A 23,660-nucleotide genomic window follows, 5' to 3' on the forward strand; every position below is an offset into this window, starting at 1 on the left:
CCCCTAACCCCCCACCCCAGTAAACAGGGTTTTCAAGGATTTTGCAGGCATGATGTTTCTATTAAACACCAGAACTATATCGTATGCATTAGTACGCAATAGTACTTTGGGGTTCTTTTGGAATCACAGCCTCTGAAATTAGAGACAAATTTACTGTTCCATAGACAAAGACAAAATATTATGTTGTTCAAGTATGAAAATAACAATGTCCATCAAAAACTGAAAGGAGATGTGTCAAGTAACAAGTTTACTTACAATCACAGGTTCCACTACCATTCTTCGTAGCGTTCCTATTCGTATACTTCGACAGTTCAGAATGACACTTTCACAGGAATTTTGATAATTTAAAGGTACAGCCTCAGTTACAATCTCTTGAGAAATAACTTTACGACGTTTTATTGGAGTGTTAGACACAATGTTCCCAAACTGAAAAGTAATTTTCAAGGTTTCAGAACGTCTCACTAAGATTTATTGCTAAAACAAGCTTGTTAAAAACTAGTGACTAAGTTTTTGGATACTTTTCTGTTGGTCAACAGGATTACTTACTATAGTACCCACCTCAACTATATACAGAAGGCAGAAATTTCCTAAAGGACTTTTTGGAACACCTGAAGATGGTAACATTGCTAGATTCAAGAACAAAATGTAAGCTGACACTTGCAGACATTTTGTTAACACTTCCAAATCACAAATAGTGCTTATAAAATTGCAAAAATTAACTTTTTTTTGTCATTTTGAAACACTGTGCAGCCTGGCAAAACAAGGTTATTTTTAATATATTTTATTTGTTTATTTATAAAAAAACCACTAATGCTGTAAAAGCACCACAATGTTGATGGGTTTATTTTTTCTTTCAGTTTTTATTATTCCCAGCTTTTGGTGACTGAAAACACTGACTTATTACTGAAGTACTGTGTATCACCACATTAGCAGGAGTAGAATCTTCAAGAAATATAAATAAATAAGCCCAATCAAAATGCCTCTACAGAACTATTAAGATGTTTTTAGGACAGATTCCAGGATCAGAAGACTAAACACTGAAAGAAGGCCATGTGGAGTTTGGCTCCAGTTCAAGAAAGTCTCTAGCTGCTGACTGAAGCTGTAATCTCAATGAAGTCTCCTGTTTACCAACAGAACTATCTTACAAAAACCTATTAAAATGAAACAAAGCTGGCTGACAGCCATCACATTAATGTATTTTTTGTTGTATTGTTCATATCAATCTACTTTTTTGAAGGATTTTCTGTACACTAGTATTTTCTTTGGTATTTATACTGTTTCATAAACCTGTCTGTTAATAAACATTTTTTAGGGTTACAAAATACAATTAAGCTCCCACAGAAAATCATTTTAAGGGATCCAATATTTCTGTTAAGACTAAATCTTGACGATTATTTTGAAGTCCCTAATCAGTAGCCTGTCTTGGCCAGAATTCAAAATACACTTTTGGATGCTTCATTTAAATACAGTGGAGGAGGCAGAGATTCTAAATCCCTGTAATTAAAATATTTTCCTAGGACTCTTGTTTAAGACAGCTTTTCATTTTTGTCTGCTGGACTAGCTAAATATTATTAAAAGCTCAAAACTCAAATCCCAGACAAACAGTAAGACAGTAAACATTAAAGTGGTGCTATATTCAAGTAACCTCTTCAGTAAAGAATTAATATTTTGAGAAAAAAACAAATGAACAAAGCTTCTTAAAGTTTCTTTTATCATATCTGACACAAACACTGTGAGACCTTCATAGTTTCCTTGAATCAATGCAAAGTTTGTGTTAAATTTCACCAAAAAAAATTCTGTTTCCCTTGTTTTCAAAAGCAAGCTCCTTTCTACTTTTGTCTAAAATAGGCAGTTCATTTCCAGTGTTACAACTGGTTCTTAAAGACTAGTGAGCAGGAACATATGGATATACAAAGGAAAACACTGGGGAGAGTTTCAGAAGTCTTAAGACACCAGTGCCTTCACAATACAATGCTTTCAGTTAATCCAGCACATAACACCAGAATAACTGAAATGCAAAACTATTTATCATCCAAGCTTTTAGCCCCACAGCTTTATTGTAGGCTAGAGGTTCACATCTTCGTACTGATAGTGGCGACTAATTATATACCACATTATAAATATCCATGATTTCATCAATTACAGCACTAGAATGCTGGCTTCTGAATCCCAACATAGCATGAAAGTTTTGGCAACATTACTTTTAGGATTTGAGACTGCAGGTGGACATCTGATCAGATACTCTCATTGAACCAAATTCACAATAGTGAAACTGGACAAGTGATCCAAGAGTGGTTTTGATCAGCACTATTCATTCAAAACCAGTTGCCACAGGGAATTTATTCTTCTTAATGGCTCATTATTGAGGTGGTTAAGTTTTTAACATACCATGAAAGCTGTCCCCTTTGACAGCACTTAAGGAGTCTGCTCATGGTGCATTTTTTGTCTTTGTTTATCCAGTTCCTGCAGTGGTGCTCAACTAAAAACCAAAAGCCTCACCATGAAATCCTTAAAATAAGTGCTATTAATTGGGACAGTTGCCACAAGTATTTTAATTTTAAAGGGCCACTATTGTTCCCAGTGTCTCTTTACCCGTTGAAATTTGCATGTCCAAAGCTTTACCAGGCAAGAGCTGGTACTGACATATTTCTGCAAACTATGCAGGCCCTTGAGTTTCATAGATACCCTGCCCAGTCTCAAAGAGTATACATTCAACACAGAAGCATCTATGTTAAAAGCATAATTCAAATCATTATGAACGCCTGTAAAAATATAATGAACACATTTTCTTCCATTATTATGTAACCAGAGATACCACTCGATGAGCTGCTAAATAAGAAAAACAATCAAATATAGTCAACTTTTGACAATGCAAGACAAGCCTTTACATTTTCCATTTATGAGTTGATTTTTGTTTTCTTTAAACAAAGCATTAAATAGTACCTGATCTTTCATTCTTGCTTTTCTTGGTAGTGTGACTGCAATTTCTGTATCTGTTGTTATACTACCTATTCTCTGTTCTATTCCACAACTGTTTTCCTTTAATGCTGCTTCCACCTTTCCTGTAGAAGGAGCTGGGGAGGAGCGGGCTGAATCTGCAGGACGAGGTGAAATGCTTTCCATTCTCCTAGTGCTGCCACTATCCTCCTCATCATCATCATCATCACTAGACAAAACAACTAAACAGAAAATATTAAATTCTCAACCACTACATTTTTCTGTAACAGAAATTTCTTTTCAAGCAATGGCTTAAAAGTAATTTATATAATTGTCCTGCAGTGCCAAAAAAAGTCCACATTTATCAGTATATTATGCTTTTATTAATGTTTATTTGGAATCTGCTAACAAGTGCTCTCTCCCTCATTTTTTATTTCTCATAACTAACTATACAGGAAATGGGTATCATTAATCTGCCTCTAGACAGAGAAGTGAAGCCATACATTTCTTGGTTCAATCAAGAACTGACAGTGAATAATACAGCTGAAGAAAAACCGACAAGAGAAATTATGACTTAAATTTTTCAAATCAGTAAGACAACACAGCCTAGTAAACTAAGCATGGAACTAGAAACATAATTTCCCAAATTCTAGTCCCCTCCTGCTTATAAATTAACATGAGTTTACATGGAGAAAGCACAAAAATTAACATTTTACACATTATGAAATTTAAATAAATGGGAAAACCTGGATAGTGTTCAAATAGCCCAAAAGGAAGGAGGGTGTGTGTGTGTGAAGAAATCAAAATCTGTCTTTCCCTTTGGGAGAATGAATGATGGAATTCTGCTAAGAATGCCTTTTTCTTTAATTATAAAGTGTCTTTTTTTTTTTTTTTTTAAGATTAATGAAATAACTTTTGTTTTCCCCAGTGTTCATCTTTCTCAGACAGTACCTCAGTATATGAAAAGGAAATTATAAAAAGGTCTGCCACTCTTCCCCAAGAACATAACCACAAAAAAAAATCCATGCAAAATCAGCAATGTAAACCTGTAAGGACAGTTCTTTCATTATACAATATTTTGGGTTTCCAGTTTATGGTTATATTTGTAAAAAGGTACTTACTTGGATCATTTAGTTCAGATGGTCTTGTACTCCTCTGTCTTAAGCTTCCTGTAATTTTAGGATTTTTTGTCCCAGATATAAGACCAACTTTTCCATTCTGTCGTAACATAGAATGTCCTACAACTTCATTACTCAGTAGAATATCTGTCGGACCTTTCCCAACAGCAGAACTATAAAACTTCTTTGTATTGAACCCTGTACCTGAAGATTTTTGCCCTGACGAGTTCTGATGTATTGAAGAACGTGATAAAGGTCCCACAGATTCACTTAATGCCACAGTTTGTCTGGAGACTCTTTGCAAATCCTTTAGAGAAGCACTTTCACAATGTCGGCATTTGGTCTGATTTTCATTTGCCCGCCCACAATTTGGGCAATCAGTAGAAGAATCAATTTGTTCCAAAAGCTAGAGGGGACAGATACACACACACAAATCAGTAACTGTAAAGTACAAAGATGCCATTTCCAAATCTTGCATTTAATTTCTGCTCAGAATGAAGATTGACAACACTATATTAGCAATTACAGTAAGCACAGAAAGCAAACATTAAAATGCAGTTTATTTTTTTAATTTAAGAAAATGAAAAATATTCTAAGTGGAATAAATGTAATTTGTGGCAATTTTTAAAAAGTGGTTAACGTTGGACAATTCAGATTTTCCTTTTTGCCTTTTTTCTTTCTATATGTAAAAGACTGTGTACCATTCATATATATATATATATATATATCCACCAGCAAGAAGGTCCAGTTACATCGTTTCTATAAAAACAGTTTCATTGGACATAAATAAAGTAACCTAAGGATCCACAGAGCAATGCTAAAGCGGACTAGAAGCAACCTCCTAGGTCATGAAGTTCATTTGTACTCCCAAGATAACTTCTAGCAGCCTGGAAAAGCATGCAGAAAAATCAGAGGGAGGAAAAAGAAAAGGAAATACATTGTTCTAGAGTCCGGTATCTCAGAGAAGAAAATAGGACTTGAGGAAAAGGAGTTCCCCAGACTTTCAAGAGGAAACAAGGGGCTACGAGGGAAAGACACTGCAAAGACAAGAGATGTGCTTTGTTTCTCTCACATGTACTGGGGTCCACTTAATTACAAATCACAAGTGCAGAACTTGGACTGCTAAGTGCAAGGGATTCAATACTAACACATAAGCTACTGAATGTGTACAGAGCTGAATATGGGACACCTCTAGAACTGAAATTTAATGTATGCTATTGTCTTCTTGAGCACTGAGCTCAAATGACATAACCACTGCACTGTGAACTACTGAATGTAATAAATAAATAAATACCTACAACCCACCAAAAACTTTTTTAACCTATTTTCAAAACATAGCTATCACAATTTCCACCTCCCACCCCCAGCCACGAACACCTTTTCAATAAAGAGGACTTCCTCAGGTGTGGGATCTTCAATCATTTTAAAAGAAGAAATGTAAAAAGACAAAAGCCATACAGGGAGAATATATTATTTTTACAGATTTTCTGCAATTTAACAAAGCTACACATACCATAGCGAAACAGATGCAAAAAAAACCACAACAAAAAACCAGTTTATAAAATATATCAGACCTTCAAAACCTGTGGTGGGATAAGATAGCAAGTGACATGAAAATCAGTGTTGTGCCTCAGTGCTCAACTAGAGGATATAGTTTTTACAAAGATAGTACTAATCACACTGAAAAATTTCAATCAGACATTAAAATATTGAAGAGAAGCTACCAATCATACCTGAAAGATGTTAAATAAAGAATAACTGCACCCCTCCACCTCAACCACATACCAAAAATTTAAAACCAATTTTCTTTCCATGGTTTGAGAGCCTGCATCTTGATGGTAGGGGTAGCAGTGCTTAATTAGGAGGGGGTTACTCTTTTTTACACTCTATTTTAAGATAAATGACTACTTAAATAGGTGAGTTCTACCTAAATGTGTCTGCCTTATACCTTGTATAATACAGCATTTTTTTAAACTTTGAAATCTGCAAAATACAAATACTATATGCCTTATACAAATACGCTGCCTTGTCTCTAAAAGTTTCAGAATCCAAAGCTTTTGTTATTTTTCAGCTTTTTTTTTAGTAAGCACATATGAAGCAGAAAATCCTCCTTTCTTTAAAAATTATGTAAATTTTTAACAATTAGAAAGTGCAACCTGCTATAGACTAGTAAGATGAAAACCATTTGCACTTTGCCTGACAAGCAGCTGGTTATGCCTGCAATTCCTCTGGCATAAAACCCACAACCAACACTTTTGAATTTTTCAGGGGTTCCATAAACCTTACTGCTTGACAGTTTTACCAGAGATTCAGCTCTTGTGTCTGAGAAAAAGTAACTTGTTTCTATTCACGACTGCTGGTGTTAACTTTACAGATTTCTAAGATATGCGTGGGAAAAAGTACCAGATGTAATTATTAAATACTGTTTATAAGTGCAATCTGTCTGATGGCTTTGGCAATGAAATCACCCCCCTGGAACAACGTAATCAAGTCTGCCGCTTTTTATCAGGGAGACAGAGAACAGCTTGTTTTAGTAATGTGGTCAGCTACACGCAGTCTGGATCAAGGACACCAAGCTGCTGATGCTTCCACATGCAGCTCCAGCCCTCACTTTCCACGTGTATACAATGCAGGAGGTAGTTCTGGAAGTCAGTACTGTAGCTTTGTAATAGGGAGGAATATGCTGAAAGCACACCTCGCTTCTGCATGTACACAGAGTCTTCTAGTTAGAGACAAGAGTTACTGCAAATGGCCTATACAAATCATAATCCAGCCACAAATTATGAGGCTGCTTTCCCTCCTCTCGTGCTAATTCACATAATTCATAAGGAAGAAACTCTGTGTATTAAAAGATGACATCTGCTAGATCTTCAGACTGAAAATTGTTTTATCAGGGCAGTGACAAGATTCCATTTACTTTTAATTTTTTTTCTTCCATGAGCATTTCAACCCAGAAAACTGTTTTCTGCTTTTGTCTCTCACCTCACAGGACATAAGCAATGAGTATTTTACTTCTTTACACAAACATAAACAAAGTTATCAATTTAATGATTAAATCAAACCCCACATAACTATAATGTATTTTTGTTTTGTTTTTAACTGCTTTGTTACTTCGTTACTTAGCTTTTACAGATCACATCTATATAGATATCATATGTAGATCAAAACCTCAGCTATTAAAATTTCCAAGTAACATCATATTAATTAACTAAATATATAATGGAAATGCGTAAGAGTAGTACCAAGTGTTTCATCCTAAGAAAGAAATGCAGTCTGACTTACTTTCTAGTACACAGGAGCTAACACAAGCCGATTATATATAATAATCACAGATCTACTTTTTTTTTTTTTTAACCAAGATCTCCTTACAGGAAGCTTTGCTTTGATAGTCATACAGTGTGACCTGTATGTGGGCGTTATGAATTTTCCATAGTAACCTGGAAAGATGATAAGAAATACGGAGAGCCCGACAGGAATTTCCAAAATATCGTACATCCGATATTCAGAAAAGTTCCAGACAAAACATCCTGGTTGGCTGCATCTAGACCAGAGAATGCCATTTGGATACCTGTGCTAGTTCCATTATGAAATAGAGCAACTTAGTAAGAAGTACTTGCATCTTTGCAGTACCTCTGTCTTTACTGTTATAATGAGTACAGAAAATCATGACACTTTAAAAAAAGAAGAAATTCTATCAAAGAGTTAAATATTGTTCTTCTATTTCACAGACAGCAAACCAAAATTATCAGTTTCTGTTTATTGATCAGCCAATCAATTTAAACACAGGTTCTTTTGCTTTCCGGTGCACACCTGTTTGTTCAAATCAGAAAATAAGTATTTCATAGCTAGCATCAATATTAACACTTAAATATCTCTATCACTGTAACTTTTTTAAAATTTGTGTAAATCTTTCTCCCAACTCTATGGACTTTTAGAACATCAACTTATTTTACAACTGAATGTCTGTTTTTAAAATATGCATCAACTTTTGAAGTTAAACAGAAGTTTTTTAAAATCTAACCCACCTTTAACTGGGTTAAGCATTTTTTTGTAGTAGAAGATAGAGTTAAGTCAGATTGATATGAATTGCAGTGACGTTTCTGTTGCACCTTTCTCTTAATTTCAGATTCTGATTCTGATTCTGACTCTTCTGTGTTTTCCATTATACTGTCTAGGAGGGAAAAAAAGCAAAAATGTTAGTAAGAAATGTCTATTCATATGCTGTTAAAATTATGATCAACTTATTTTTTCACATACGCTAACTTGAATTAAACATGGACAACTTTTTAAACACCCAAACTACACTGCTTCAAGTGTCTCACGATTTGTTGTATGAGGAAGAAAAAAATCCCCAAAGTAACTTTGAAACGTTTTATTAATGCTATTTCAGTGTCTCTTGGTGACATTCTGTAGTTTAATACCTTTGGAGGAGGCTTTGGACTTAAAAATCTATACTAACTTCACAGCAGCTACACGGAAAAGTAGGAGGGGATCTGCTAGATTATGCTGATGGTAATTTCCACAAAAGGACTGCTGGTAAATGCATTTAGAATAACTGGAAATGTCCTGTATAATTAGGATTTATTCCTTCAGCACAAGACTCAGCAGTACAGTGAACTATACTGTCATATCATATTTTACACTGGGGCATTCATTTAAATAGTGGAAGAGTATAGGAACAAAGAAATCCATAACCTACTTAAACTAACAATGTACAGAGTGAGATTTTCGTTTAAGAAGTGCAGTATGTTGCACAACAGTGCCTTAATTCAGTGTAATGTTCAAGTGTTAACTTACGCTCCCTAGTTCAATTGCAGTCTCTGTACTGGAACTTTTTTAAGTCTGTATTTTTTTTAACAAGTAAAACCACTTTTTCACTATACATACCGATAGTCTCTCAAACATCCTATTGTTAGAAGACATTTTAAAACTAAAGAATGACTTGTTTTCAGAAAAAAACCAATAATAGGTAGGTTTTTTTCTAAGTTAACGTACTTCTGTGTAGAATTGAAGAAGATCGACTGAACATTAACCTAAAAAGGCACAGCAGAATAGCTGGCCAGAGTGGACAGCTAAGCAGCTGAACAGCAGGATTACAGACTGTATCTGTATCCATACTGACAAAGCTCAACCAAACACAATCATTTTTTCTTTTCCAATTTCACAATTTCCACACCTCAAAGCAAAGTATATTTTCTCTCTTCCATCTCCATCAATGGCCCCTAACCAATAATATAAGAACATATTTCAGTTGAGCTACAGGGCAGTGCTGATTCTGGCTCTTCTACTTACTACCTGAATATACTTCATATCAAGTGTAATTTACTGTGTTACACGTAGCACATACTCAGTGCTACAGAAGTTCCTCATCAATAGTTCAAGAACAAGCCGGGGGCTTGGGCTCAGACTAGATGATCTCCAGAGATCCGTTTCAACTCCAACAGTTCTGTGATTCTAAATTTTCCCAATTTCAGTTGTTTTCAGAATAACTGCAGCTTAATTTAAAATTAATTATAACATGACTGAACAGGTTGCAGAAAGCTGTCAAAAAGGGCAAAATCCTCCCTTCTTGCACAAACTTGCATAAAACTAGAATAACGTGATATAAGGATATAAATAGGTACACGAAAGGTTACACAAAGTTTGGCAACACACCCATGCACAGCAGGTATTCAAAAAATTGTTCTGCTTAAAAGAAACGAAAACTCTAAACATAACTTACCCACTCCGTGAGACCGTGGTAACCTAATGTGGTCTGCTTCTACTTTCTGAAGCTGAGGGGGGTACTCTTTTCTGGAAAATAAATTAGATATACAGTTGTTCTTTTGACAGACACCATTACAATTTAGCCATAATTACACGTGAACAAAATAAACCTGATCTGTATCTGAAAGCTACGAATAAGTAACTTCTTCTATTACATGCTATTTGTATGCTTAACAAAATATTACCAGAATGCTAGGAACAGCTACAGTAAAGGTCTTAGAAGTATTTCTGATCTAAATCCCCTTTGATAGTAATCACTAGTTCAGGAGTCTTTCACTTTCGAACCCAAGCCTTCAAAGACTGAAGCTTGTATCTCCTCCACCTCACTCATGAAGTACAAGATAGATACTTTTAAAATCCAAAAATAGAAACAACTATTATTTTAATATTAAAGTAGATTCCACAAGTTCCACAACTTAAAAAACAGGAACAGAAGATGCAAAACAGGAAAGATATCTGATGTCAAAAATTGCTGTGGCCAAAAAATAAGAAGAATGAGACAGAAGACACAGTTCCTATATATTTGTTTTAAAAATATAATAATATAGACAAATTAGTGGATAATAAAACTTGCGCTGTTATTATTTGCATAATATACACATAACATTTTTTGGCAAATTAATGCAACGTAAGTCATTATAGTAAGGTTTTTTGTGTCTCCTGAAAGATATTTTCCGTTTACACACAAGCGTGTCAAATTGTGCTACTACCAAATTAAGATTCCTGAAGCTCACTGCATCTCAGTTACTGCTTGTGGCAGTTCCCAGCTGTCTTACCCTGTTCTGCAGCTGTAGATTACTGTTCCTGCTATAACAGAAGATGGCACACACCTGAAGCACAGGAGGCCTTGCCAACTATTTCAGCAGAAACTGTTTTTACTGGCAAATTAAGCCAGTGCACTGGGCTGCAAATGGGTCACACACATCCCATACTGCTACCTCTGAGTACAAGGACATTAATCAACAGCAAGGGGGCAAAGAAAACATCTGTAGGCAGTAACATCTCAAACTAACAGCTAAATTTTGTGGACCTACCTGACAAAAATTTGGCCCCAGGCTTAAGTTTTTATTTCTCCAAGCACAGCATTTCCTAATGCATCAAATTATAAAAGCTTTGAATTCTCTGCATCTCTAGCTAATATTTCTCAGGGTTTTCACATATTTTATTATTAACTAACATCTTTGGAAAAAATTAATCTACAATGCCCTCTGGGATACTTCTTACCAAATCTGGCCCTCTAAATGTATTAGCCCACTACTAAACACAAACACATTTTACTGTGTTGAGGGACTGTGGTGTGAAGGAAAACTTGGGCAGAAAGAAAGATTGAGAAACAAATGTGGCTGAATTGCAACACAGAATGTAAAGACATCCCAGTACTTTACCATGAGTGCTCACAAGCACATCAGAGATGACAGATTAACTAGTTTATTTGTTACTGATTGTGTCAAATGTGTTTCTGAAATAATCCTGCTCCCTCCACAAGTTGTTTTTAATACCTGCACACACAAAACCTAAACCAAAATCACAAACTCAACATGAATATTTGTTCATAAATTGTGTATGATTTTTTTGAACATTTTCTTTAAAAAGTCAAATCACAAGGGATTACTTTAAAGGCAGAATTGGTAGAAATGTAAGGCAGAGCTCAAACTAATCTTTACATAATGAGAAGCTGTTACCATCAAACCCAATGATTATGACATTCTAAAGGGCAGAGAAAACCCTGTAACATCATTATAGGAGATTTGAAAAACATAAACTATGCAATAACGATGCGTGAGCTGTTGTCTGACATGTTATATTTATCTTCCAGTAGTATTTGATGTCTTGCTTTGAACATAACCACTGTTAGAAAAATTTTCTGTAACATGTTTTAAATATAAAACATTTAATAGATATTTAAGAGAAACAATATTGAAACTATTTGACAATTAATTGAAAACAATGAAAACAATATGGTAGATTTAGAATACTAAAATTTCTTTTAAAAATTATTTTGACAATTCAAGGTCTCTGGACATTTGTATGTTATGATTTTTCTTCTAAAAGTCATACAGGTTTGTATTATATCATTAACATACAACATATATTTATCTTTTCTAAGATAATAAATTCATCACCATATATTGCTAAATAGTTTTTTGACAATAAATTGAAATACAGTAGCATTATTTAGCCTTGTCTGAATTTTGTGTTATCAGCATAGACTCAGTACTTATTAAATGGCCAACCACTTGCAAGAATACACAAGGGCCAGCAAAAAATGAGTATCTTTCTTCTCCTACGATATAAGACTTTTTACTTGTATGTTCACAATGAACCAGTAATAGCCTAAAGTAAAAACCTAAGTTACCCTTAGTAAAACCTAAGTTATGAAAACTAGCTCCAAGTCAACTAAGCTTCCCAACACAGCTTTACTTGGTTAGCAAATAAAGGTCAGGTTTGAAGCTGCTTTGAGTTAGAAACAAAAGTTATGACAATTTTAAACACTACTTAATTGTAGATTTAATCTGAAAAAAATGCTTTCTTGGAAACAGTAACAGCCCTCCCACAAGAGGCCAGCAACTTGAAGTGCCTCCTTATGAGTTTCCTATCTTGAAAAAACCCCACACAAACAAAAAGGCAGGGCCCACCACCACAAAGTTTTTACAGATGACAAAACGAAGCCCCTTCCCTCAGCATGATGATTGTTGCCATCTGAACAGCTGCAGATCCATTGAGACCTTCTCCACGAAAGTACTTAGTGCACTGAGTGGTTTGATTGCGTGTGAGTGCAGAAGCACAATGGAAACTATAGTTGAGGTTTTTTATATCATATATGACACCGATCTTTAAAAGGACTATTTGCAAAAGAAATAAATCCTTGTATGAGATTAAAAATGATAAAACACTTCAAAACAAATGCCTTAAAAAAAAAAAATAAAAGCAACCTCAAGAACTAATAAAGCATCAAAGAGCAAAACATTAATTACAAGACCAAGAAAGATCAGGCTCTTCCTGCAACAGACACAACAAAAATATGGAAGTAGTGTGGACTGTGTCCTGAACTTCTGACACATCTTAACAGCTAAATGGTATAGCATTCTGGACTAAACATGTTTTGCCCAGAGAGAATGGTGTCACTGATTTAGTATTTTCAGCTCACATTCAAAATTACTGCCATATTCCTTTGCTGATGGAATTGGACATTATGATGTCTACCTTGAGCTGGTAGACAGACCTCTGCAACACCCTCCAGCCAAAGTGAAATTTTCATATTAAAATTTCTTCTCTAGGGGAAAGAAGAAAGGCAGGGGGGCACAAATTCTGTCTATGCCAGAAAGAAATAAACCTAAAGAAACATCTGTATCTGGGGATTAACGATACAGTGCTGTCTTAGATCAGAGCTTTCAAAACTACCCACGATCCGGTATGAGCCACATCAAAAATACCATGTATGTGCAAGGGCTGCACCAACTCCTAACAGTCTTTCCCCACTCTGCCTCTGTATACTGCTACTTGGAGATATACTGCCACAGGCAGGTTGTTGGTTTCTACATCACTACACAAAAACAGAGTAAAGTGTGGTAAGATACGAAGCAGCAAGCTGCTGAGGTGAAATTTACCTTCAGTGTGTCTTACAGGAAAAGCAGAGTACAAAAGTCAAATGCTGAAAGAGAGAAGCAGCAGCACAGGGAGTTGGGTTTTTAGTATGCAGGTCAGTAGCCCCATTTGGCCCAGAAAGTCAGGACTTGCAGCTGCACTTACCATGATGGTAATGATTAAAACTAAATTTAGCAGCTCCTGCCTAAATCATCTTCCCCTGCTAGGACAGCAAAAAAAAAGCAGGGAAGGAAAAAAGAACATATCCAGTATTACTGGATTATGAAGCAGCAGGTGTCCCCAAGGGAAAATTAAAATCACCAGCATGCAACTCAACCCTAGTCTTCCTATGACACACAGTACCAAATTAAAAACACAAATAGCTGAATGGTTACCTATTAAAATAAATGCAGCACAAAGCAAAACAGGAAAAAATACATGAACTCAAAGCCCAGGCACCAAGGGCATGATCAAATCCCTTCTTAGAGGGCCAAAACTAACTGACGAATGTGTGTCTCACTCTTCTTCTAAGAAAAAAACCAAAAGGCAGTAAAACAGAAAGGCTTGATTCTACTACAGAATTTGAAATAAATAAATAAATCTAGGAAATCCTAGATTCAAAAAGAACAGGTCTAGACTAGATTTCTGTGTTATTTGTACCATTATTGGTTAGACACTATATACACTGTGTTAAACCTGATACCAAGTGTATACTGCCAAAACACACCTACATAGACATGATATTTAGAAGAACTCAAATAACTCATTACTTTCAACAAAACATTTACACTAAGATAGATTTAAGCTACATAGAAAGAAAACCAAATGTATGTATTTCATATTGTTAACAAAATATTAAGAGCAGGAAAACAGATGCAAAACAAGTGAGAAATGAGCTTTACAGTGTGCCTGGTTTTGCTATACATTTTCTGTTAATTGCTTTAACATATACACCTTCTGAATGGAATGTACACAGTAACGCAATAAAAACCTTTAATGCTATTCAAACCAAGCTGAGATGACAGAGTGAAAGCTGTTAAACACCCTACTAAGATATGCTTCAGGACCATTTTATTACACAAAGTTTTCTGCTCTACAAAAATAATTAGAAATAGCCATGAACTCTTAAATTCCAGAGAAAGTTAAAATGTATCTGTTTTCACATTGGATATATAAATAGATCGATTAATTTCCAGTGGAAATGTCCCCAAAGTTCACATTAACATGGCATTTTTGGAGATGGATGTAAAGGTCTTTTATTGGTAATAGGGAGTAAGTGAACCACAGAAACAGAACAAAAACAACAAACCCCCCTCACACATGAGCAGATAGGATTGACTGGATTGAATATTCTTTAACTTGCATTGATAAAGCACTCATTCAGTTAATTGTCTTAATGCTTATTGCCATGCTCATTTCATCAACAGTAAGCTTACCTTTCCTTTCGGTCCAGATTGCTTAAAATATGAAAAAAGAAAAAAAACCATAAGATGCAAAGCTCTACATGTGTTGCACATCACTAAATTCAAAAGTTATGACATATAAACTATAATTGTTTCATTGATTCTTGCACTCACTGGACTAGTTTTCAAACGAGCATTATTATTTTTCACAGCATTTTTGTAACAGTAATTTTAAATGCACAAACAAATGTTACGTCACAGACAGCAACAGCCAGTAGTCTTGCCTCTTTTTCAGTGTAAAATTTGATTAATTCTGAACTCAACCTGGTCTTCTCACTTAATTCACTGCAATGCAGAACCTGACATGACAGAATCCTAATACATGAATTAAGATCAAGCCTCATTTCTAATCTCTGATCGCCATGCAAAAGAAGACAAAACAAATTCATGTAACAACTTGTTTCCAACTATTCAAAAAAATATTTAAGTGTTTAAATTGAGGGGGAAAAAATCAGAAAGCACTACTTAAATATTTAGGAGAGCACATGCAATCAGCTACTGGATGGAGAAGGAAAACCAGAAGCAACCAGCCTCCTCCTGAGATTGTGGCTAAAATCTCCAAAAATATTTATGAATTAGGGCCACCAGTTTCAAAGTGTCTCCTTTATCATCAATGAATGTAGCTGGTGCTCACAACTCAGGTCCTTTGTATACCAAGACTGATACAGAAATAGATCTAACTAAGCACAGCACGAAGACAACCTGAAAACAGTATCTTCTCCTGCCGTTTCAAAACTTGAAATATGGAATGCTGTAAGCTTTTAATCTATGCAGCTGTTCCTCCCAAATATCAAAAGCCTAACTTTGGTCACATATGCATTATACTAACACTGTTCTAAAACAGAACAAATTCAAACTGTTTCCTGTTTTACTTAGTCAAATTAAACAGAGAAATGGTATTACAGAGTAATATGAACTCATTCTCCTTTCCTTTTCACAAACAGAACACTCACAAGAATACAGCAAACTCTCTAACTCTCCGTTACCCAGAGGAACAGCAAGATTGAAAGTAAACCAGGTAAAAAAGTAATCCTGATAATCCTACAGAGTGCAGTATGAAAACACATTCAATCTCCATGGTGCTCTGGGAAGAGAGTAAAAGGAATTCAAAACTGAATGTGATCACTGCAACTTGGACTGAGGTGGAGATAATCAGCCAATGTTGCATGGAACTGGGGAAAAATTGTTTCCAACTGGTGCTAGACTTTACAAACAATAAACACTGATTTTGTGCGGGTCACATCTGAGTTTATAAATCCAGTCAGATCCAAACCATGTCTGTATGGAGCCATATCCAGTACCTTTGTATCCTTGGCACAGTTAATACTTAACTTGGATTAACTGTTTACAGGTGTTGTAAAGAGTCACACTGTTAATTGCGAATTTTAATGTGCTAAGGAAACTTAAAAGGCAGGAAAAAAATTCCAGAATGTCCGACACTGTACACTGTCATTATATTAGATGCCTCACTTGTTTTAAAATCCCATATTAATACAATGCATTTAAAACAATTCTCAATTTTACATCTCAGAAAGATTACGAAATGAGAATCCTGGACAGATGCAGGAATTATAACAAGCAGTGTCCCTATGAATTGCTTCATGCAGCTCATGCATAAGATTTGTTAGACATGCTGTACATACATGCCATTCCAATGCCAGGTCTTAGCAAACAGTCAGTCAACAGCGTAAGATAGAACTATGAAGCCATTAAATGAAGCAAAATAGTTTGAACCAACTACCACACTAGGCTAAGCCGTATCTGAAAATCTGTTGTATCGGAAGTGAACAAATTTTAATTTCCCCAGATTCCACTGGTAAAAACATGAGTAATATTTATCAAAAATATTATTTTGAAATGCCCAATTTTGTTGTAATGGAGACTTACATTTTAAATATGAGTGCTACAGATACTAGCCAGAATTTAAATTAACATACATGTGCAAAAAAGTTGGAGACAGAGATCAGCACACAGCACAAGATCCAAATTCAACTTGATAGAGATATACTGATAGAGATCACAACAGTTTCATAATTAGCTTTTCCCATGTGACACCATCCCTACCCAAATAACCCAGTATAAATAACAGAATCTGTAACGCCAGTGCTTGGACACTCAATCTGCTCAGAACTAATTTAAACATGTTTTTATTTTTGGTTACCCTTTCAATAATCCACTATAGATTTAAGAACAATATATTAGGTTAGTCAAAAGTATTTTCCCCATGTTGTTACTGATCACCATACCATAAAACAATTCTACAAATGCAAACAATGTAAAAGAACACAACTTTGTGTTGCCTGTAAATTAGCATAGGAAATAAACCCCAACACCTTAGAACTCAATTTCCATGCTACCACATTTTCTTTGTCATGATTTTTTTCTTGGTTTGCCATCCATATTTTCTGCATGTACTCCTTTCTGAAGAGACCCTATTAGAATTTACTTTTAAACTCAACTATTGTCTACTGTCAGTAAAAACTAGCAAAAAAAGATTTAAAAAAATTCCTACACAACTAAAAATATATGAGCAAAAATTACCCACTTTATATACACTGGAATTTTGTATTATGAACAGCTTTAAACAGTCCTATTTTAGTTATTTTTTTCTAACAACTATTGTCTTCTCATTCATAAAACTGCATTTTACATATTAAGTAGCCCTGAGGTCCCCCTTCTTTTTTAATTTAAAAAAACCAAAAAGTGTGACAGGAGGCCACGTTCTATTAATTTCCAATCCTACAACTCAGAAACAGTTTTAGAAGCTTTTAAAAAATAGTCAATTGAATCAACTGGCAAAAGATATGGGAATTAAATATCCTTTGCACCGTTCCTCTGTAAAGCTCATCCTTAGTCAATTAGATTGTGCTGGTTATGACATCCTCCAGTAGCAAAGCATTGCTTGGAACTGTTATGACTATTTCCTGCCTCTGAAACTCCAAAAATATTCTTAGCGTAAGAGTTAAATGCCTGCTGTTAATGTAAATGAACCACAATAACAACCCTAAAAGAAAACATATTTAGAAACATTCAAGATGACTACTATCCAATTGCTTCATGCAATATTCAACTTGCCTGTATTATGCATTAGTTTTCTTTCTGCGTGTCACACATACAAAGTCACTACTTTTTTTTTTTTTCCACATTACATTGTAGGCTTATAAAGAAGCAAGTCCCGTAGGTAAGAAAGACAAGCAGACAAGTCTAACATCCCCTCAAGACTAAGAATCTCTAGAGCGGACTTGCTTGCGTGCTGAAGAAGCCTATGGCACTTAACTAGTTAAAATGAATCCATGTTGACTGGCTGTTTCGAAGAAGCATCTCACAACAAAGCTTAATCAAGTACACTAATATTATTAAGGTCAGCATTCAGAGGTCCTAGAAAGAGCAGTCTCGCACGGTTTTGCTTACTTCAAATAATTTGAATTAGCACTGCAGATCAAGATTTTATTGCTTAATTAAATTAATTTTTAAAAAAAAAAAAAGTGAAAGGTGAGGCCATGGATGCTTAGAGATGCCCCATGCTTTCCTCAATGGAACACTGAACAAAAATACTCTAAAAAGGACTGCATGTAAGAAGAAAAGAGCACAGCTGGTTCAGCCTAAACCACACTGATAACATAAACCTCATCTTTCAGTTTAATTCGAGGGAAAAGCTCTGCCAATCCTCCTTAGTCATCCCTTCCTTGCAATAATGGGAAGAAATGTAAAGAAAAGGGAGATCCCTACTATTGCATCTGCTATTACTAAGGGGAAGGAAATGTCCATGCTATTTTCCATTTACAGGTGATAGTACAGTTTGAAATAGGATATAACAATGGTGTAGGTCCCCAGGGTACAGGACTGCAAAATCCAATTTTCAGTCTGTTTCTTCAGTGCCAGATTATTCTAATACATGTTTGCATCATTGATTCACATTAGTATATGGGCTTACTTTTTCTGAAGATAGCAAATCAAAGTGAGGGAAGGAAGTGGGATGAAAAAGAGGATGATGATGCCTGCATATGATCCCACCACCTGAAAAAATCTATGCTAAAAAAACAGAGCAAAAAGGGGGCAGAAGAAGGAGGCTACCAAATGCTGACAGGATGAAGCACTCGTGGCTGGTGGAAATCCACAAAATTAATAGATAAAGAGAGCTCTGAATTGACAAATTTTGCAAGAAAATTCCTTAAAACAATGGTTAGCTCATATGTTTGTGACACATGGTGGGGGTGAAAAGTATGTAAAAATAATTAAAAAACAACCCTGCAATTTATAGAAGTCTGATGTAGTTTTAAGTTTTCAAACCAATTAATTTTAATTCAGCAGAACCCAGTAAGGTTCCCCAGTTTCCGGTTGTCCATTCTAACAACTATTTACATAAATGCAAAACCTTGCCTGTGTTAGATGTTTCAGTTTATGTTTTATGCTGTATTTACAGACTACATATGATCAATAGATCTATAACTTAATCTTTAGATGGGTCTTATACAAGCTGGAGTTGCTGTGAATTAGTATTTGATGATCATGTTGTCAGTTATGTGAATTTCTACTGCATACTATGTTTGTCCATGTCAAAGTATTTTCTAAAATGTTTACATTAGCAAGTGGTCTGCTACTGAATATATGCTATAGTATGCTTTAAAATTAGTAAATTCTAAGCTTATGTAATAATTATTCCTAAATGGCAAGTTTTATGAAACTTTAATAATTAACATCAAAGCTTATGATCAAGAACGTACCATGTAATTACTTACGTTGCCTTAAAACACTTCATAGCATAAGGAAAACTATTACACAGAAAACCGTAAAGGACTTTTTACAATCAGAACATTTAGAGAAACAAATGTACTTAGTCTTACCTTTGGGCTGCTGTTTTTACTACTGCTGTCTGTGCATGCGCATGGTGAAAACGTCTACCATGTACCACAGTTACAGGACAAGACATATTCTGAGCATTTTCACTGCAAATATACAGAAAATAGTTTAAGAAAAGAATCTGGTGTATTTGTATGTAGTCTTAGCTAAAAATTGTGGTCTCCTGCTTTTACAGTAACAGCTATACAAACCCAAAAATCAATAAAGTGTTTCTGAATCAATAATAAAACATCTTAGGACCCTTTGACAGACAACGTTCAGTCCTAGAATAAAATAGACAAATAAGAATATACACAATTCTTTTTTTCCCCTAGAAGAAAAGGTAAAGTTGTTTTAATTTTTATCACCATCCACAACACTGTGAAACGGCTCTCTTTTACTCAACCCCATCACTGCAAAAAGAAACTGCCTTTTTTAATGAATTATAACCATTTATAACTAATTTTATACTTCCATCTCTACATTTTATTAAGGCATAATATTAACTTCTTTAATATAATTTAAAGGCCATAACATGTGAACAGATTGAATTGCAAATTCAGGAATTTCCCTCATCTTATTACTCATAAGGGAAAACAAATGCAGCAAATTTATGTATGCAAGATGGCTGGTAATTGAAACAACATAACACATCTCAAAAAGAGAAGGATTCTCAGGTGCTCAGGTAGCTCAGCAGGACTCTGCACAGAGATAGTATATTCACCAATGTCTTTAGCATTTCTTTAATTTCTTCATTTGTTGCCTTTTGACACTTAATCTCATTACTATGTAAAACAAATCACTCTGGAGAGAAGATTACTTACCATTATACTCTCTAGTAAAAGCTGAGAGACAGGGTAGATCAATAATATAGTACTCCCTCAAAGATCATTAGACCCTCACAATTATCCTGCACACTTCTGTGACAGGACACACAATACTCCATTTGAAATGTTCAAAAAACATTTAACTTTTAACAGACAGCATGTTGATAATGCAAACTCTTTCACATTATGGAAATACATCGCTTAAATTTTGCTTGTAAATTTTAATTGCACTAAATAAAATTATGTGAAAAAGTATTCTGGTTGATTAATAGTATTTTTCAGAAGTATTATTCAGCAGAAGTTTTGCTCCTGACGTTCGTCCTGTTATAAACAATGGAAAAAACAGAACCAAAATTCCCCAAAAAGCTGACAATCAATTCCTAATCCTTCCTTTACATTCTGCCAAAAGATGAAAGTGAGCAAACTGCTAGCTTGCTTTTTAAATTTCTTTTCAGTTTAGCATTACAAGCCCTTTTGGGAGCCTTATACCGAGTACTGTAAGTCAACGTTAGATGCTTTCAGAGCATTTCTGACTGATCACAAGATGACTGTTATGATCTGACTGATCATAACACAACCATGAACATAACAGAACAAGACTTATCAAAGCCAACCAAATGGCAAAACTGTCTTTTCTAGTATATGAAGCTTAAAAACATCATAAATGTTCTCAGTTAACAGTTCCAACTTCCACAAAACTAACCTAATAGCATCCCATCCAAACACCAATCTCCTGAAAGTAAACACACTCATCCCACATGCTTCCAAGTCAAGACTATGCAACTCCAGCTGGTCAGTTGTCATCCAGACAATTTACAGACAACCTTCTGTTTAATACTGTCACCTGAGAAATAAAAAGCTGACAGCTACTTGCCCTAAATACTTCAGGATGTTTCAAATCCTCTCTGGCTTCCAGTTTAATGTCTTTGAAAGAGATACTAGAAAAGAAAACATAAGCAGAGGGCAGGAAGGCCTTCTCAGATTCTTAAGACTTCAGGAGTTTAAGCAAGCAAGCAAGTCTATAAACACACCTATCTTGTGTTTTATCATTTTATTTGTTGAATCTGAGCTTTGCCAAACTATCATGATTGGGAAACTCTAAGTCCCTGCAGCACAAAAAAACTGTTAAGCAGCACTTCTGCTTTCTGCCTCACACTCAAGTAGTAAGAAACTCCAGTAGGTGCTGGAATAGAATATCCCTGCCTGCTGGGTGATCAGATTTGAGTCAAAGCAGACTGTCCTAGATGGCACACTTAAATGGTTCATATGGCATCAGACATGCTTCCAAGTAGGACAGATGTAAAATACAATCTGGTCTGTAATCCTGTTCTTTGAATAGAACATACCCAGTGCGAACAGAATCACCAGATAACTGAATCATAAAGTCCTAGCAAGTTGCAAGATGAACATATCCAAACTGAAATCTGGGTTTGTAAGTTTCAGCACAGCTTCAAGAAAATTAGCATATAACACTGAAACCAGGGTGATGTAATGGTCAAGAAGTTCCTTGAAAGAACAAATGTTCTAGAAGTCTCAAAGAATTTAAAACACATTAATGATATATGTCTCCTTGACATGATCTCAGAAACCACAGAATCATTTAAAGCCTAAGCTCTGATGAAAATGAGGTTACACTATCAAATTCTACCAGCGGATCCTAGGAACTTCTTAACACCACAGATTCAAAAGCAAAGCACAGAGGAATATTGCACTGGGCAAAGGGATGGATCTAGAATTAATGGAAGCATGACATTTCAGGAACACAAGGCACAACTATAGACTACATTAATTCTGCTGTTCATCAAATCACCTTTTTACAAAATATTACCAAAAAAAAATATGTAAAAGTGAGAAATTTGATACAAGTTACTGAAAACTAGCAAAGATAAAAACAATTTAAAGTAAGACCTCATTATTAAAAAAAAATCCAAACAATAAAACTATTAGGGTTAAGTTAGAGTTTGATACTGGATTTGCTTAGCTAGGTAACAGATGGTAACTTTTTGGTTGGCTTAAACTTTTGTACATACAAGTGGATAGGCACAGGGAAAATTTCTTCTCACTGTCCTTGCATATCCCTTCTTCCTATCACTCATTCCCTGAATTTTAGGGAATATTGTACTACAGCAATACTAATTTGAGTCAAGTCCCACCAATCTGAAGAGTTTTTAATCCCTATTCTGCAGACAAGGTGGAAAAGGCTTGAACTTTGTGATGAAAAATCACTATGAACAGCTCAAGAATCTCAAGTATCTGAGCTTCTTGTACTTAATCTAGAAGCTTAACTGCATAGTCAACCTTCAGAACTTTCTCTAAGTCGAAGAGTCCAAATATTGAAAGGGTAATTGTCAAGCACCTTCCATGCTGCATGTCAAAGTGAACACACCACCAATCTTCACTACAGACTGTGACTGGTCACAAACCTTTACTGCTTTAGGAATTAGTGTTGTGATACATGTGTTATGAAAGATATAACACTATCACAATTAAGTTATTAAATCAGGATAATCACATTTCCAAGCAGACTTACTGGCCAACTTCTGAAAAGGACTTAAATAATGTTGGTGGTAAGAGTTTTAATCAAACATCAAGTGTTTATGGCAGTCACACTGGCCTACACACATTCATTATTCCCAAATAAATTACTTCATTAGTGACAGTTTATTAAGAAGATGGTGGATACTTATATTTTCAATTTAAATTCAGTATGCAGCTCAATAATGGACAGAAGGCCTGCTTTCAAAGTAGGTGATGTGACCTTTAAATAAGGTAACATACACACAACACATTTCACATTTTTTAGTTGAATTTTATAAATCATACTAGGTCTTAGGTTTATAATGTAGTATGTGTCAATAGAAAGCAGACTTAATCCAAGTAACAGAATGTCTGAATTAAATGTTTAGACTGTCTAAAAAAAACCTCAGCAATTATTTACCTTAAAAACAAAATAAAACACACATACCTTTCTGGAACTTAAGAAAAACACACACATACACAGTCAAGTATGACTGCTTTAATAGAAAAGAGAGAAAAACTACATAGTAAGGTTGGATTTCACTACAAATCCCACAGCCAGACAGAAGAAAATTCTAGTTTCCAGAGGAGTAAAGGAATCTGATTTT

General features: G+C 35.0%; 1 protein-coding gene across 1 annotated transcript in view; it reads right to left on the bottom strand.

Moving 5' to 3' along the window:
• Window positions 1–23,660, bottom strand: part of SENP6 (SUMO specific peptidase 6) — a gene marked incomplete at its 5' end in the record, with an annotated part of 65,004 nt that overhangs the window by 29,557 nt on the left and 11,787 nt on the right. The window contains 7 exons of the mRNA XM_009646081.2: window positions 256–426; window positions 2,944–3,179; window positions 4,059–4,461; window positions 8,081–8,226; window positions 9,778–9,848; window positions 14,843–14,863; window positions 19,714–19,815. Coding sequence (XP_009644376.2) covers window positions 256–426; window positions 2,944–3,179; window positions 4,059–4,461; window positions 8,081–8,226; window positions 9,778–9,848; window positions 14,843–14,863; window positions 19,714–19,815 — 1,150 coding nt within the window. The remainder of the gene's footprint in view (window positions 1–255; window positions 427–2,943; window positions 3,180–4,058; window positions 4,462–8,080; window positions 8,227–9,777; window positions 9,849–14,842; window positions 14,864–19,713; window positions 19,816–23,660) is intronic.

Source organism: Egretta garzetta, unplaced genomic scaffold (assembly GCF_000687185.1).
Source record: "Egretta garzetta isolate BGI_Z169 unplaced genomic scaffold, ASM68718v1 scaffold9, whole genome shotgun sequence".
Taxonomy (NCBI): domain Eukaryota; kingdom Metazoa; phylum Chordata; class Aves; order Pelecaniformes; family Ardeidae; genus Egretta; species Egretta garzetta.